The 19,073-nt window shown below is 43.5% G+C and overlaps 1 protein-coding gene across 2 annotated transcripts in view; it reads left to right on the top strand.

Annotated features, from left to right (window-relative positions):
• The window catches only part of susd4 (sushi domain containing 4), a 71,639-nt gene that overhangs the window by 36,329 nt on the left and 16,237 nt on the right, over window positions 1–19,073 (top strand). For both annotated transcript variants that reach the window (XM_072277639.1, XM_072277642.1), the window contains exon 8: window positions 15,632–15,776. In XM_072277639.1, coding sequence (XP_072133740.1) covers window positions 15,632–15,776 — 145 coding nt within the window. The remainder of the gene's footprint in view (window positions 1–15,631; window positions 15,777–19,073) is intronic.

Raw genomic sequence — 19,073 nt, forward strand, 5'->3', positions numbered from 1 at the left:
CAAATAGGGCAACAAAAATGTCCTGCCTTGGAATTCCCCCTCCCAATTATTTTATGTGCATCTACATCTACCTTATCATCCCTAATTGCTACCTGAAAAATGCTAAGCGGATAGATTGTTCCAGAAAGTTGAACAACAGTCTTTAGAAACGGGAACAAGGGAAAATCTGCAGATGCTGGAAATCTGAGCAACAAACACAAAATGCTGAAGGAACTCTGCAGGCCAGGCATCATCTATGGAAAAAAGCGGAGTTAACATTTCAGGCCGAGACTCTTTGGCAGAACTGGAGAGAAAATGCTGAGGAGTAGGTTTGAAAAGTGGTGGGAGGGGAGAGAGGAACACCAGGCAAGATGAAGCTTGGAGGGGGAGGGCTGAAGCAAAGAGCTTCATTACAGAAGGCCATGGAAGAAATAAAAAAGTAGGGGGTGTGGGGAAGAGGAGCACTCGAGGGAAGCGATGGGTGGGCAAGGAGATAACATGAGGAGAGGGGGATGGGAAATGGTGAAAGGGTGGCATTACTAGAAGTTTGAGAAATCAATGTTCATGCCATCGAAACCTCATGCCTTGAGGTAAAGGAGCCATTAGGAGGTAGTGACCATAATATGATAAGTTTTAGTCTACAATTTGAGAGGGAGAAGGGAAAATCGGAAGTGTTAGTATTGCAGTTGAACAAAGGGGACTGTGGAGCCATGAGAGAGGAGCTGGCCAAAGTTGTCTGGAAAGATACCCTAGCAGGGGTGACAGTGGAACAACAATGGCAGGTATTTCTGGGAATAATACAGAAGGTGCAGGATCAGTTCATTCCAAAGAGGAAGAAAGATTCTAAGGAGAGTAAGGGGCGACCGTGGCTGACAAGGGAAGTCAAGGACGGTATAAAAATAAAAGAGAAGAAGTATAACATAGCAAAGATGAGCGGGAAGCCAGAGGATTGGGATACTTTTAAAGAGCAACAGAGGATAACTAAAAAGGCAATACAGGGAGAAAAGATGAGATACGAAGGCAAGCTAGCTAAGAATATAAAGGAGGATAGTAAAAGCTTCTTTAGGTATGTGAAAAGGAAAAAATTAGTTAAGACCAAAATTGGGCCCTTGAAGTCAGAAACGGGTGAATTTATTATAGGGTACAAGGAAATGACAGACGAGTCAAACAGGTACTTTGGATCTGTCTTCACTAGGGAAGACACAAATAATCTCCCAGATATAATAGTGGCCGGAGGACCTAGGGTAACGGAGGAACTGAAGGAGATTCACATTAGGCAGAAAATGGTGTTGGATAGACTGATGGGACTGATTGAGGGAGTTAGATATGGCCCTTGTGGCTAAAGGGATCGGGGGTATGGGGGGAAGGCTGGTACAGAGTTCTGAGTTGGATGATCAGCCATGATCATACTGAATGGCGGTGCAGGCTCGAAGGGCTGAATGGCCTACACCTGCACCTATTTTCTATGTTTCTATGAAGGCTGATAAATCCCCAGGGCCTGATGGTCTGCACAGGGTACTTAAGGAGGTGGCGCTAGAAATCATGGATGCATTGGTAATTACTTTCCAATGTTCTATAGATTCAGGATCAGTTCCTGAGGACTGGAGGGTAGCTAATGTTATCCCACTTTTTAAGAAAGGAGGGAGAGAGGAAACAGGGAATTATAGACCAGTTAGCCTGACATCAGTGGTGGGGAAGATGCTGGAGTCAATTATAAAGGATGAAATCACGGCACATTTGGATAGCAGTAACAGGATCGGTCCAAGTCAGCATGGATTTACGAAGGGGAAATTATGCTTGACTAATCTTCTGGAATTTTTTGAGGATGTAACTATAAAAATGGACAAGGGAAAGCCAGTAGTGTACCTGGGCTTTCAGAAAGCCTTTGATAAGGTCCCACATAGGAGATTAGTGGGCAAAATTAGAGCACATGGTATTGGGGGTAGGGTACTGACATGGATAGAAAATTGGTTGGCAGAGAGGAAACAAAGTGTAGGGATTAACGGGTCCCTTTCAGAATGGCAGGCGGTGACTAATAGGGTACCGCAAGGTTCGGTGCTGGGACCGCAGCTATTTACAATATACATTAATGATTTAGATGAAGGGATTAAAAGTAACATTAGCAAATTTGCAGATGACACAAAGCTGGGTGGCAGTGTGCATTGTGTGGAGGATGTTGAGATAATGCAGGATGACTTGGACAGGTTGGGTGAGTGGGCAGATGCATGACAGATGCAGTTCAATGTGGATAAATGAGAGGTTATCCACTTTGGTGGCAAGAACAGGAAGGCAGATTATTATCGGAATGGTGTCAAATTAGGAAAAGGGGAAGTACAACGAGATCTAGGTGTCCTTGTTCATCAGTCACTGAAAGTAAGCATGCAGGTACAGCAGGCAGTGAAGAAAGCTAATGGCATGTTGGCCTTCATAACAAGGGGAGTTGAGTATAGCAGCAGTCCCCACACACCGGGCCACGGACCGGTACCAGGCCGCAAAGCATGTGCTACCGGGCCATGAGGAAATGATATGAGTCAGCTGCACCTTTCCTCATTCCCTGTCACTCACTGTTGAACTTGAACATAGAGTTGCCAACTGTCCCGTATTTGCCGGGGCATCCCGTATATCGGGCTAAATTGGTTTGTCCTGTATTTCCCCCGCTAAAGTAGAGCATTCCTATGAAACCTTTCGTGCCGAAATGGCGTGAAGTGAAGAAACAATTACCATTAACTTATATGGAAAAAATTTTTGAGTGTTCCCAGACCCAAAAAATAACCTGACAAATCATACCAAATAACACATAAAACCGAAAATAAGCAACACACATCAAAGTTGCTGGTGAACGCAGCAGACCAGGCAGCATCTCTAGGAAGAGGTACAGTCGATGTTTCAGGTCGAGACCCTTTGTCAGGACTAACTGAAGGAAGAAAATAACACTGACATATCGTAAAAGCAGGGATGATATGATAAATACACAGCCTATATAAAGTAGAAATAATGTATGTACAGTATAGTCGGGAAGATGAAGGCAAAACCGATTTGTGGGGTGAAAATTCGGCATGTACGCGCATGCACACGTCACACATGCGCACACAGGTGCCTGCGCAAGGCTTCATGGTCATGGTAGTCTGTCCTGGGGTAAACACAAGTGTCCCGGGATTTGACTGCTACTTTTGTCCCTTATTTGGGAGTGAGAAAGTTGGCAACCCTAACTGTAAAAGACATGTTGAGGTGAGTTTAACCCCCCCCCCCCCCCCGGCCGGTCAGTCGGTCCGCGGTGCAAAAAAGGTTGGGGACCCCTGGAGTACAGGAGCAAAGAGGTCCTTCTACAGTTGTACAGGGCCCTGGTGAGACCACACCTGGAGTATTGTCTACAGTTTTTGTCTCCAAATTTGAGGAAGGACATCCTTGCTATTGAGGGAGTGCAGCAGAGGTTCACAAGGCTAATTCCCGGGATGGCAGGACTGTCATATGTTGAAAGATTGGAGCGACTGGGCTTGTATACACTGGAATTTAGAAGGATGAGAGGGGATCTGATTGAAACATATAACATTATTAAAGGATTGGACACACTAGAGGCAGGAAACATGTTCCTGATGTTGGTGGAGTCCAGAACCAGACGCGACAAATTGAGAATAAGGGGTAGGCCATTTAGAGCGGAGTTGAGGAAAAACTTTTTCACCCAGAGAGTTGTGGATCTGTGGAATGCTCTGCCTCAGAAGGCAGCGGAGGCCAGTTCTCTGGATGCTTTCAAGAAAGAGTAGATAGAGCTCTTAATGATAGCGGAGTGAAGGGATATGGGGAGAAGGCAGGAACAGGGTATTGATTGTGGATGATCAGCCATGATCACAATGAATGGAGGTGCTGGCTCGAAGGGCCGAATGGCCTACTCCTGCACCTATTGTCTATTGAAACGGAATATAAGGTGTTGTTCTTGTAACCTAATTGTGGCTTTATCCTGACAGTGGAGGAGGCCATGGATGGACATATAGGAATGGGAATGGGAAGTGGAATTAAAATGGGTGGCCACTGGGAGATTCTTCTTTTTCTGGTAGATGGTGCGTACCTCACCACCTTCAACTGGATCGCACCACCAAACACATCGTTCCCTCCCCCCACTTTCTGCTTTCTGCAGGGATCGCTCCCTACACAACTCCCTTGTCCATTCATCCTTCTTCACCAATCTCCCTCCTGGCACTTATCCTTGCAAGCGGAACAAGAGAAACACCTGCCTCGACACCACCTCCCACTCTAGCATTCAGAGCCCCAAACAGTCTTTCCAGGTGAGGCGACACTTCACCTGTGAGTCTGTTGGGGTCATGTATTGTGTTCGGTGCTCCCAGTGTGGCCTCCTGTATATCGGTAAGACCGCTTTACTGAGCATCTACACTTCTCCTGCTAGAACAAGCAAGCCACCCATTTTAGTTCCACTTCCCATTCCGATATGTCCATCTATGGCCTCCTCCACTGTCGTGATAAGGCCACAATTAGGTTGGAGGAACATTGCCTTATATTCCGTTTGAGTAGCTTCTTACCTGATGGCATGAACATCGATTTCTCAAACTTCCAGTAATGCCCCTCTTCACCATTTCCCATCCCCTTTCCCCCCTCTCATGTTATCTCCTTGCCTGCCCATTGCTTCTCTCTGGTGCTCTTCCTCTTCCCTTTTATTCATTCTTCCATGGCCTTCTGACTCTTTCACCAATCAGCTTCCTATCTCTTTGCTTCGTTCCTCACCCTCAAGTTTCACATATCGCCTGGTGTTTCTCTCTCCCCTCCCCCCACTTTTCAAAACTACTCCACACTTGTTTTTTTCCAGTCCCTCTAAAGGGGTTTGGCTCGAAACATAGACTGTGCTTTTTGCCATAGATGCTGCCTGGCCTGTTGAGTTCCTCCAGCATTTTGTGTGTGTGTTGCTTTAGAAATGCGCTTTTCTCCTGCTGGCCGATTGCAGCTTAATCACCTATCTCATCTTCATCTGTTCTTTCTCCGGTAGCTAAAGCTCTGTCTTTCCAGGGGCACCAGCAAGGTAAGTGCATCAGGCTCACAGGCCTCCTCATCGATGTACAGGAAGGGGTTGGTGTGGTCTCTATTTAAATGACTGCAAGGACCTCTCCCTGGTAGCACCCCTTCTGAACTGTCCAGTCGATCGCTGGCCTAGCTGCTGAGGGCTAGCTCATTTGTGTTCATCACTATCCAGACTGAGGGTGACTGGCTTCAGATGCCATGTGTAATCTATTTCAGCCATGCTATCAAAGTTGTGGAACCTGCTATTCTTGCTTTAACTCAAATCCCTCCCCATCTATTTTCCCCAATATATTTTCTATTCTATGCTATTCAACTAATCATCTACCTTCATCAACCAGCCTTCATTAGGGAGTACCATTACCATCACACTTTAGCATGCTATTCATGGGTTTCTGTCATGCTCTTGATGTCTTCTGCCTTTGTGTTTGCTGTGGGTGTGTTTCCATCAACTGTGGTCAGGTCTGGTGTGGCCAGCTGTGTTCATCTCTTAAGTTCTCTGTAATTACATGGCTACTGGGTACACTGATCCCCCTGCTGTGTCTGTGTGAGCAACAAGGTGGTGAGAATTACAGTTTAACCTGAGTCAAGCATTTCCACTGCCGAGTCTGCACACAGACACAAGTGTCACTTGTTAATGGTACCATTTGTGGCCCTATCCATCTGGGAGCAAACCGTGCCCTTTCAGGCAGCACCCTCGCCATGTCTTGGTCACCCGACTGCCTCCTTTTCATCCAACTCTCTCCAATCAGCAATGTGCTGCTGCTTTGCTCGGTCCTTCAACTCTAAGATGGCCTCAAAGTTCTTTCACATACTGTGTCATTCTATCCCTGTAGGCCCCAGGGGTTCACTGCAACCCTTAAACACCCCATAACGGAGTCATATTGCTTGCAATCTCATCAGGATTCCCGGTAATGCATCAACCCTCATCCTTCCTGGCTCAGCTATAGCTTTGGCTTAGGCATTCTTGATTGTTGGGTTCATCCCTTCTACCATTCCTGAACTCTGAGCGTGGTAGGGTTTGTGGAAGCATTGTTGAATCCCTAGCAGTCAGCACATTTCCTTCATCATTTTCCCTGTGAAATGTGCTCCTGATCCAAGTCCACCTGGACTGGGGACCCCCACCTTGGGAGGATTTCCTGAACTCGAATCTATGCAGTGGTGTTGACAGTGCAGTCCCTTGTTGAGAAAGCCTCTACCCGCTGGTGAAGGCTCTATGATTGCTAGACAGTAGCTTTTCCCCTGCTTTTTGACAGGTGAAATCCATCTGGATGTTTTCCTTGGGTCCCCTCGGCCATGGCTGGTTTGCCAGCTGTAGCCTTATGCCCTTATCAGGGTTATGCTGGACACAAATGGACACAAACCGCCAGCAAGAAAAGAAAATATACTAAAAAATTTACAATTAGATCGTGGAAAAATTATATCAATTAACTCAAATGATAATAACAAGCAAATGAGCCCCATCTTTTCTCAAAATCAAATAAAGGTTCAAAGATTCGACTTCTAATTTTCTCCAAACCAAGACACAGCATCATTTGAGAGAACCATTGTGACAAAGTGGGAGCTGATGTATCCTTCCACTTCAACAAAATGGCCCTCCTAGCAAAGGAATTAATAAATGATGCGGATCGATTTGGAAGTCGCTGATTGGTTGAGCTCTTATCAATCATGGGATTTAAGCAGCAATTAAAATTCCCACCCATTATCAGCATATATTCATTTAAATCAGGCAGTAAAGCAAATAACTTTTTAAAAAAAGGATCATCTAAGTTAGGACCATACAAATGAACCAAAACAACTTTTCAGTTACAGATTGTTCCTTTAACAATTAAAAATTTACCATTAGAATCTGATTCAATATCCTCTTGAATAAATATATTAGGTTTAATAAAAATAGACACACCTTTTGTTTTACTCTGAGAAGTAGAGTGGAATTGCAAACCATTCCACCATCTAAAAAAATCTATTTTGATCTCCCGCCCTGATATGTGTCTCTTGAGCAAAAATTATATCAGGTTGGAATCGGTTAATAATTTTAAAAGTCTTTTTTCATTTAATAGGATGATTCCAACCATGTACATTCCAACTTATTATATTAATCCGTTTAAATACCATACTATAGTTTTATTCTACTTTATACATGCACAGAGCACATACCAATACAGGATGATCAAAAATAGCGGTGATGAAGAATACGACCAGATAAAAAACACGTATGCTCCGGAACCACCCAATGGGGAAAAAACTCCTAACTCTAAACCCACCCACCCACACCCGGAAGCCCGAAAAAGGCAAGCGATCTACGACAGAATTCAAAGCTACTGACTGCTCTGTCTGTGTTTTCTTTCCCTCCCCCCCAGTTAGTAAAAAAGTAGAGTGACCTTGTGAAAAAAACAATAAAGTCTCAGCAAAAAAAAGGTATATACATTCCATTGACTAATAAACAAGAAAGAACCAAAATAATGTTATCTGTTAGAGAGAAAAACCAGCGCCATCTTTAAGTTTAATATTAATTCCCTAAAAAAGCTTTAAATTCAATTATAAATTGTTATAATAAAACAAAAATATATAAAAAGCCCTATTAGTAGGAAAAAACTACCAATTAGCTGATTAAAAAGAAAGAAACAAACCAAGTATTAAATTAAAGGAACAAATCCCCTTATCTTCTTTCAGTCGTAGAATGTTCAGAGATCATTTAGACAGATAATTAAGTCATAAATCTTTCCAAAGGAAAACCAACAATATGCAATAATGAACAACTCTCCTTGTCTTCTTTAAGTAGTCTCTCAATGAAATATACAGATAACCTTCATAAATCTTCTTTCCAAAATGCAAATAATATACAGATATCCTTCATAAATCTTCTTTCCAAAATGCAAATAATATACAGATGACCAAACAGCCTTTCAGATAGATCATTCAACAGCGGCGTCAGTAACAGCGGCGGGTATAGCCTGAATAAAGTCCAGTGCAGCTTTTGGATCAAAGAAAGTACGAGGAGGAGAATTAGCTGGAAAAACTTCAATTCTTGTTGGGTACCTCAAAGACAGAAAAAGTTTTTTATCATATGCTTGTTTCATTACCAGGGCAAATTTTGATCTTTGTTCCATTATCTCTCTTGGATAATCTTCGTAAAAGCAGAGCTCAGATTCCATAAATCTAAAAATTCTCTGTTTTCTTGTGTGTCGCATTATTTGATCTTTAATTTTAAAGTGATGAAAGCAAACCAGAACAGATCTTGGTTTACTAGAGTCCTTCGATTTCGAGATAAACATCCTGTGTGCCCTTTCTATAGCAGGCGGCTTTGATAGAATGGTAGGATATAAAGTGTGGAAAAGCTTTCCAAAGTAAGCAGTTAAATCTCCATCTTTAGCTTCTTCTTGCAGCCCAACAATTCGTATATTCTTTCGTCGAGACCTAGTTTCCAGGTCTATAATCTTATTTTGATATCTTTCCAAACGAGTTGTAGCTTCAGACAACTTTTGCTTAGTTATCTTCAATTCTTCTTCATGTGAAATAACTTGAGTTTCCAGGTCTTTAAGTTTTCCTAGAAATGACTTCATTTCATTACTATTCTTTTCCAGTTGGTCTTTAATTGACCCATTCTGATCCTTAATTGAATTCAGTGTCCGAACGATATCTTCAGCCCATGATGGCATTTCATCAGATCTTTCCTTTTGCACCTATCCTTTCCCATTACCTTTATCACTAGGTTCAGGTAAATTCTTCCCACTTCTTGTAGACATACATATATTGTTCCCCCTCAAGAATCAGCAAGTAAAAATTTTAAATTCAAAGTTTAAACTAGGGGGAGAGAAAGAAAACTAAGAGCAGCACAAAAATACTGCTGCTCCATTTGCAGACGGGGCGGTCCTCCCTCCTTCTCTTCTATCTCCAGCTCTTCACATAATTTTACTAAACTGGCTTCAGTTGTTTCTTCTTGCACACTTGCAATTTCAGTTGCCTCTTGTTCCTCTGCTGTCTTCTTCACACTGATGGCTGCTCACTCATTTCCTGGGTCGTCCCTCCCTGGATTATCCAACCCTGAATACTCCTCATACGCTCTGTATTTATGTCCTGCATAATCCATGGCTGTTGCATCGACTCTTTGAATTACTGCCATTATCACTTCTCAGTCACTAGCACCTCCCTCAGTCCACAATTTACATTCAGATTTGAAAATTGTTGGCTGAGAAGTCGTTTGCTAAATGTAAGTATACTAAACCCCCAAATTACTCTAACATTTATCACTTTTGAATGTCACCCACTTCCCTGCAAATAGGTACTTCCAGTTTACTTCCATCTTATACTGACATCGGCGATGCGCAACTCAGTGCCCACCCTCAGTTCTTTCTGCCTTTGCAGCTAATAGAGTTATGGTGTGTTATTCCACTGACATACCAATCTCTTACCTGAGAAAATTCCTGAAACACACATCAAAGTTGCTGTTGAATGCAGCAGGCCAGGCAGCATCTCTTAGAAGAGGTACAGTCAACATTTCGGACCGAGACCATTCGTCAGGACTAACTGAAAGAAGAGCTAGTAAGAGATTTGAGAGGGGGAGGGGGAGATCCAAAATGATAGGAGAAGACAGGAGGGGGAGGGATGGAGCCAAGAGCTGGACAGGTGATTGGCAAAAGGGGATACGAGAGGATCATGGGACAGGAGGCCCAGGGAGAAGGAAAGGGGGAGGGGCGAAGTCCAGAGGATGAGCAAGGAGTATAGTGAGAGGGACAGAGGGAGAAAAAGGAGAGAGAGAAAAAGAATATGTATATATAAAATAAATAACAGATAGGGTACGAGGGGGAGGTGGGGCATTAACAGAAGCTATAGAAGTCGATGTTCATGCCATCTGTTTGGAGGCTACCCAGACGGAATATAAGGTGTTGTTCCTCCAACCTGAGTATGGCTTCATCTTGACAGTAGAGGAGGCCGTGGATAGACATGTCAGAATGGGAATGGGATGTGGAATTAAAATGTGTGGCTACAGGGAGATCCTGCTTTCTCTGGCGGACAGAGCGTAGGTATCCAGTGAAATGACCTCCCAATCTGCGTCAGGTCTCGCCAATAAATAGAAGGCCGCATTGGGATCACCGGACGCAGTATATCACCCCAGCCGACTCACAGGTGAAGTGTTGCCTCACCTGGAAGGACTGTCTGAGGCCCTGAATGGTAGTGAGGGAGGAAGTGTAAGGGCATGTATAGCACTTGTTCCGCTTACAAGGATAAGTACCGGGAGGGAGATCGGTGGGGAGGGATAGGGGCTTGAAATTCCAGCATCTGCAGATTTCCTCGTGTTTGCGTTTCTAAAATTCCTGAAGACTCTTTTCTAGAGGCATTGCTCCTTCAGCCTTTGGTTTTGCTGACCAAAATTCCAATCTAAGCCAGTCTGATTTCCCTGCATTAATGCTCTAAACCTTTCCTACTCTGTATGTGCCCTAGTGTCTTTTCAATGTTGTTATTACACCTGCCTCAACCACTTCCTCAAGTAGCTCATTCCAGTTACCTAACATTTTCTGCATGAACAAGTTGCCTCTCTGATCCCTATTAAATCCTTCTCTTCTCACCTTAATTCTATGTCCTCTAGTTTTTGATTCCATTTCCCTAGGAAAAAGACTCTATGCATTCAACCTATTTATGCCTTCATGATTCTATACTCCTCTATAAGGTCACCCCTCAGTCTCATACACTCCAATGAATGAAGTCCTAGCCTACCCAAGCTCTCCCTGTAACCCCAGCCCTCAAGTTCTGACAACATTCCCATAAATCTTCTTGTACTCTCTCCAATTTAAGGATACATTTCCTCTAACAGGATGACCAAAACTGAATGCATTATTCCAAGTGCAATCTCTCCAATGTTTTGTATAATTAAAACATAATCTTAAACACAAAATAATCTGCAGATGTTGGGGTCAAAGCAACACTCACAATACACTGGAGGAACTCAGCAGGTCGGGCAGCATCCGTGGAAAAGATCGGTTGACGTTTCGGGCCGGAACCCTTCATTAGGACTGTAGGGGGAAGGGGCAGAGGCCCTTTAAAGAAGGTGGGGGGAGGGTGAGAAGGAGAAGGCTGGTAGGTTCCAGGTGAAGAACAGTAAGGGGAAACTCAGGTTGGAGGAGCAACACCTCATATACCGTCTAGGTAGTCTCCAGCCCCTTGGTATGAACATAGAATTCTCCAACTTCCGGTAATTCCCTCCCCCTCTCTTCCCCCATCCCTATGTCACTCTGCCCCCTCCCCCAGCTGCCTACCACCTCCCTCTTGGTTCCGCCTCCTCCTACTACCCATTGTGTCTTCCCCTATTCTTTCTTCACCTTTCCTGCCTATCACCTCCCTGCCTCCCTTCCCCCACCCTTTTATCTTTCCCCTTACTGGTTTTTCACCTGGAACCTACCAGCCTTCTCTTTCCCACCCTCCCCCCATCGTCTTTATAGGGCCTCTGCCCCTTCCCTCTACAGTCCTGACGAAGGGTTCCGGCCCGAAACGTCGACCGATCTTTTCTACAGATGCTGCCCGACCTGCTGAGTTCCTCCAGCGTGTTGTGAGTACAACATAATCTTGCAATCCTGTGCTTAAAGCCCTGACGAATAAAGTCCAATGTGCCAAGCACTGTCTATCTGTGACTCCCCACTTTTAGGAAAACTATGTACTTATATTCTTAAATCCCTCTGTTCTACAACTGTTCTAACATTCATTGTATAAGTCCTACCTTGGTTTAACTCCCCAAAGTGCAACACTTTGCACTTATCTCAATTGACATCATTTGCCATTCCTTGGCCCACTTACCCAGATGATCCTGGTAATTTTGATAATTTTTGTTGTTTGCGATACCACCTTTCTTAATGCCTTGTGGGTCTATCCATGTACTGGCTTAACAAACACTCATGATGGGCCTTAAAAATTCCAGGTCCACTAAGGTAATCTCAGTTAATGTTGGAGGAGTTGAAGTTCCCTAATAATGGAACCCTAATAGAACACTACAGCACAGAATTAGGCCCATCAGTCCATCTAGTCCATGTGGAACTATAAATCTGTCTAGTCCCATTGACCTGCACACAGACCAAAGCCCTCCATACCCTTCCCATCCATGTGCCAGTCCAAATTTTTCTGAAACGTTGAAATCAACCCTGTATCCACCACTATTATGGCAGGTTGTTCCACACTCTCATTACCTTCTGACTCAAGAAGTTCCTCCTCATGTTCCCCTTAAACCTTTCACCTTTCACGCTTAAGCCATGACCTTTGGTAGTCCCACCCATCCTCAGGGGAAAAAGCCTGCTTGCATTTACTCTATCTATACCCCTCATAATTTTGTATACCTCTATCAAATCCCTCTTCAATCTTCTATGTTCTATGGAATAAGGTCCTATCTTATTCAACCTTTCCATATAACTCAGGTCCTCAAGTGTCAGCAACATCCTTGTAAATTTTCTCTTTCATTCTTACTTACATCTTTCCTGTAGGTAGGTGATCAAAATTGGACGCAATCTCCAAATTAGGCCTGAGCAACATCCTATATAATTTCACAATACCATCCCAACTCATGTATTCAATACGTTGATTTATGAAGGCCAAAATGCCAAAAGTTTTATTTACAACCCTATCTACCTGTCATGCAACTTTTGAGGAATTATGGATCTGTATTCCCAGATCCTCCTGTTCTCCAGGACTCCTCAGTGCCCTACCTCTCACCTGCTCTGATTGGTCCTCACAAAATGCAACACCTCACACTTGTCTGCATTAAATTCCATCTGTATTTTTCAGCTCAATTTCCCAGCTGGTCTAGATCCCATTGCAAGTTTTGATACTCTTCCTCGCTGTCCATTATGCCCCCAGTCTTGGTGCCATATGCAAATTTACTGATCCACTTTACTACATTATCATCCAGATCATTGATTTAGATGACAAACAATAACAGTACCAATCCTTGCAGCAAACCACTAGTCACAGGTCTCCAATCAGGGAGGCAACCATCTACTATCAGTTTGACTTCTCCTGCAAAGGCATTGTCTAATCCAATTTACTATCTCATCTTGAATATCAAGCAACTGAACCTTCTTGACTAATGTTCCATGTAGATAACATCCACTGACTTGCTTTCATCAATTTTCCTGGTAACTTCCTTGCAAAACTCTGTAAGATTGGTTAGATATGACTTACCACGCACAAAGCCATGTTGACTATCGCTAATCAGTTCCTGTCTATACATATACACATATATCTGGTCTATTAAAATACCTTGCAAAAACTTTCCCACTACTACTGTCATGTTCACTGACCTATAATTTCCTGGCTTCTTCTTAGAGCCTTGCTCAAACAATGAACAATGTTATCTATCCTCCAATCCTTCAGCATCTTATACTTGGCGAAATATCACTGCTAGGGCACTGCAATTTCTGCACTAGCCTCACACAGCGTCCAAGAACACATCTTGTCAGGCCCTGGGGATTTATCTAATCTAATTTGCCTCAAGAGAGCAAACATCTCCTCCTCTGTAATCTGTTTAGGGTCCATGACTTTGCTGCTGCATTGCCTCACATTTATAGACTCTGGCATCTGAGTCAATACAGATGCAAAAAAATCCGCTTAAGATCTCCATCTCTTTTGGCTGCACGCATAGATTACCACTCTGACCTGCCAGAGGACCAATTTTTGTCCCTTTTTATCCTTTTGCTCTTAATATATCTGTAGAAGCCCTTAGGATTTTCCCTCACCTTGTCTGCTAGAGCAACTTCATGCCACCTTTTAGCCCTCCTGATTTCCTTCTTAAGTGTTCTCTTGTATTTCTGATACTCAAGTATCTCATTTGTTCCTGCCTGCCCATACCTGTTATGCACCTCCTTCCTTTTCTTAACCAGGTCACAAGATCTCTCAAAACACAAGGTTCCCTAAACTTGTTATCCTTGACTTTAATTCTGACAGTAACATATAAACTTTGTACTCTCAAAATTTCTCTTTTGAAGGGCTCCCACTTACCAAGTACACCTTTACCAGAAAACAACTTGTCCCAAACCACACATGCCAGATCCTTTATGATAGCATCAAAATTAGCCTTTCTTCAATTTCGAATCTCAATTCAAGGATGACCTATCCTTTTCCAAGTACCTTGAAACTAATGGGATTATGATCACTAGATGCAAAGTGCTCCCCTACTCAAACTTCAGTCACCTGTCCTATCTCATTCCCTAATAGTAGATCTAGTATCAAACACTATCTAGTTGGGACTTCTATGTACTAATTAAGGGAACTTCCCTGAACACATTTGGCAAACTTTTTCCCATTGAGCCCTTTTACATTATGGTAGCCCAAGTCAATATGTGGGAAGTTAAAATCATCTACTATCACAATCTTAAGTTTCTTGCAACAGTCTGCAATCCCTCTACAAATTTGCCTCTCTAAATCACGTGGACTGTTGAATGGTCTATTATATAATCCCATAAATGCGGTCATACCTTTCTTATTCCTCAGTTCTACCCATAAAGCTGCACTAGATGAGCTTTGTCTAATGCCATGACATTTCCCTGAATAGTAATGCCAGCCCTCCCCATTTAATCCCTCCCACTCTATCACATCTAAGACAATGGAACCCTGGAACACTGAGCTGCTAGTCCTGCCCCTCCTGCAACCAAATCTCACTGATGGTTACAATATCATAATTCCACATGTTGATCCATGCCCAAAGCTCATCTGCCTTTTATATTACTGTTACATCTCGCTGCTGTTTGCCCCGCATGAGGGTCTCCAGAACAGGAAAATTGTCTGTTAGAGACAAGATGATCAAGAGTAACCTAAGGAAGCACAACTGGAATTCTGACCTACAAAATTCTCAAGATTGCAGGACTTGGGCGGAGCTTCCAACGTGTTGGCTGTTGGTGGTTATGGAGCAAAGAACTGAGAGTCAGGGATGAGAGAGAGGGAGAATGGGAATTAGGGAGAATAAGGGCTATAGAGCGATGGATGCTGTGGAGTGAGAGGAAGGAGTGATGGAGGTTGGAGAGAGTGAGGGGTGAAGTTTGTGAACAGGTGAAGGAGAATGTGGTTTGAAGGAGAGGGAAGGGTTTGAGGAGAGCATCCACTTGAAAATGGACAGACTGATTATCATAAATCAATGTAGTTGTGTGCAACAGATACCCTGTTTCACAAATCTGATTGAGTTTCCAAGGACGTGGCTAAGAAAATTGATAAGGCAGAGTGATAAATATGGTGTAATGTGGACTTTAGGAAGGCCTCTGATATGAGCCAAATTCAGAAAAATGGGATTAGTTAAGTGGGCATCTTGGTCGGTGTGGACAAGTTGGGTCATGGAGGGAGAGTTGATAGGGTTGGGGTGTGAGTGGAGGGTTGATGGGTGTTGGAGGGTGAGGGAAAGAGTGACAGGGGTTAGGGAGTGGCGGATGTTGGGGTGTGAGAGGAAAAGTGATGAGTTGGATCCAGTATCAGAGGGTGATACTTTGACTGAACCTTCCTATCGGTGAGGTGTGCAGTTCTCCCTGTGACGTTGGTTGACAATGATATTGTAGGGACTGTGGACTTGGTCTCCTAGTGGCTCGCTGCAACTCTTTCTGGTGCAACTACTCCCCCCACCCCCTTCACCAGTTACTGCTCACTCTCTCTCACATTGGAACAGGTCAGGCCTGGGCAGACAGAGAGGACACCATTCTGTCCACTTGGAAGGTTGTGGCCTTCACCGCCATCAGTGTCCTCCTGGCCCTGCTTCTTCTCGTCTTCCTCAAGGCCTTCCAGATCCAGCTGAAGTCTCCCTGCCAGTCCAAGTAAGAAGGGGGAGTTGGGTGGTTGTGGGGTTGGTGTGGGGTATTTATGATTGTTGGGGGCATATGTGTAAAGTTAGCTATAGGTTGGACAGTGAGTGCCATCACACGTTCTATGGCCAGTCCAGGTGTGCACACAGTATGAGATAGAAGTGAAGTAGATATCAAAGAGAAATATCTCATATTGTTAAGAAAATTAATACAGTTCTATTTTATTTTGGCCAGCTCCAATTATCAAATAAAATCAGCAATGAGTCACATATACAAAGGGCCATATGGAATAGAATCAGGTGCTTTAGCCCGTATGGTCCATACCAACCAAGACTCTGATCTCAGCTAGTCCATTTAGCCAGCACTTGGCCCATATTCCTCTAAACATTTCCTATCCATACATCTGTCCAGGTGTCTTTGAAATGTTGTTAATGCACTTGCCTCAACCAATTCCTCTGGTAGCTCATTCCATATACTGACCACCTTCTGTAAATAAAAAGTTGCCCATGAAGTTCCACTTTAATTTCTCTGCTCTTACCATATACCTATGCCCTCTAATTCTTGACTCCCCAACCCTGAGAAAAGTATGAGTCCCTATCGATGCCATTCTTGACTTTATACACCTCTACAAGATCACCCCAGGTCTTGGATGTTTTAAGTAATATAGTCCTAGCCTGTGCAACCTCTTATAACTCTGTCCCATGTCTATGCAACATCTTTGTAAATCCTTCTGCTCTCTTTCCACTTTAACCATAGCAGAGTGACCAAAACTTAACAAAATGCTCCAAGTGCAGTCTGACCAATGTCTTGTACAACTGCGATGTAACTTCCCTACTCCTGTACTCAGTACCCTGACTGATGAAGGCCAGGGTGCCAAATGCCCTCTTCACCACCCTGTCTACCTGTGACTTCACTTTCAGATGAACTGTGTAGCTGTTCTCCTAGGCTCACTGTTTGAAATCACTCCCTTGAACTCTGCCGTTCATTGGGGAAGTCCTGTCTTGCTCTGATTTTCCAAAATGTAACACTTCACCCTTATCCAGATTAAAGTCCATTTGCCATTCTTCTGCCCACACACCTACCTGATCAAGATCCTCCTGTAATTTTTGATAACCATCTTTAGAGTCAAAAGTCATAGAAAAGTACAGCACAGAGCTAGGCCCTTCAGCCCAAGTAGTCCATGCCAAACCATTAAAACTGCCTAGTTCCATCGACCTGCATCCAGATTATAGCCCTCCATATCTCTCCCATCCATGTACCTATCTAAATTTCTCTTAAATTTTGAAATTGAGCTCTCAAACAGCACTTGTGCTGGCAGCTCATTCTATTCTCTCATGACCCTCTGAGTGAAGAATGTTATTACCTATTTTAATGCCATCTCCAAATCATTGATATAACAGACAAATAACAACGGGCCCAGCACTGACCCCTGAGGCACACCATCAGTCACAAACCTACAATCCAAGAAACAATCCTCCACAATCCCCCTCTGCTTCCTACCATCAAAGGCTAGTGAGGAGATGGGCTTTAACTGCCTTCCTTTTTTTATTTCAAAAATAAACTTTATTCTAAATTTTTAAAAAGTCCACCGTGGAATAAACAGTGCAAAACTATTACATTAATGATCAGTATATTCAGTAGTGTTAACTTATTTTTAAAAACTATGACACAATTACCACTCATGTGGCCCTTGGAGTGATACACCACTCCAGTGTTTCAGGGGCTATCCACACAAATCACCCCTTAATGTCCTGTAGTGAAAGAACCCTAGATTGTGGTCACAGAGCCTTTGCATTGGCTGCACTGAGATTTGGTGTATTCCTCAGCACGTACTCCTGCAGCTTAGAATGTGCCATTTGGCAGTACAGGTTTCCCCTACCATCCGAAGGTAGAGCGTTCCTATGAAATGGTTCATAAGCCGGAATGTTGTAAAGTGAAGCAATTACCATTTATTTATATGAGAAAATTTTGTGAGCGTTTGCAGACCCAAAAATAACCTACCAAATCATGCCAAATAACACTTAAAACCTAAAATAACAGTAACATATAGTAAAAGCAGGAATGATATGATGAATACACAGCCATATAAAGTAGAAATACTTTTCCACAATCATTGCCGCACTGTTCTCTGTAGCGAAAATCTCACACAAGCGCTCTCGACAGAAACACTCTCCAGTAACCTTTAAGCTATGAAGCTGCCAAATAACACGTAAAAATACACAGCTGATATAAAGTAGAAATAATATATGTACAGTGTAGTATCACTTACAGGAATCGTGAAGACACTGAGCACACTGATGATGGTGTGTTAGGCTGAGTTGTCAGAGGTTGGGGTGGTGCAGTGGTCCCCACCCTCCAGACTGCTGACTGATACCGATTCGTGGAGAATGCAGGGGTGCAGTGGTAGCCAGAATGCACTCAGCACATCTTTAAGAAAAAAAGCTGAAATAAACAAGCTAATTAATTAGGTGCCGCCCGGCACATAAATGTCGGCCCAGATCAGAGGTGATGCAATTGGCAATCACCTCTGATCTAGGCTGACATTTACGTGCTGGGCGGCACCTAAATAGTTAGCTTGTTTATTTCGGGTTTTTTTTCTTAAAAATGTGCTTGGTACGTCCCGGCTACCGCTGCATTCTCCGCGGATCGGTATCTGTCCACGGCCCAGGGGTTGGGGTGGTGGGACACTGGGGTGTTGTATGTTTCCATCAGGGCAGGCAGGTCCATCTTCTTCTATGTCTGCTTGCCTCGATGTCGAAGGTCGAGGTGCGTCATCTGCTGTGGCTGATGTGGAAGGCTTGAAAAACGACTGCTTAGCCTTGCGCATTTTTAGATCATACAGTTCTTTGTAAGCAATCAAACCATCCTGCAAATATGCCCTAAACAGACGTACCCTTTCAAAATTAAAGTCGTACCTTATCATTCCAGCGAAAATTACATGCAGTTGCTTCACGTTCAGTTCCTGGACGATTTCACTTTTAGTCCGTTCGCTACTACATTTGGTTTCAATTGTTATCCTTTCCTCTTCCAATTGCATCAGCTCTTCATCTATCAGTTCTTGGTCATGAGATGCCAAAACCTCTTCAACATCATCTTCGTCAACTTCCACAAGTCAAACTCACTTTGTCCTTCCTTCGTTCACCACGATCGAAACACTTAATTATGTCTAGTTTTATGCTCAGTGTAACACCCTTATGAGCTCTTTCAGGCTTTTCTGATACCTTAGAACTCATCTTGCTAACGGATGCTCACAGGCACGTGTTTAAGCAATGCCGGCTAGAATGCCGTTCCCGGGGAGAGCGTGCTGTT

This window comes from Mobula birostris, chromosome 2 (assembly GCF_030028105.1).
Source record: "Mobula birostris isolate sMobBir1 chromosome 2, sMobBir1.hap1, whole genome shotgun sequence".
NCBI classification, from domain to species: domain Eukaryota; kingdom Metazoa; phylum Chordata; class Chondrichthyes; order Myliobatiformes; family Myliobatidae; genus Mobula; species Mobula birostris.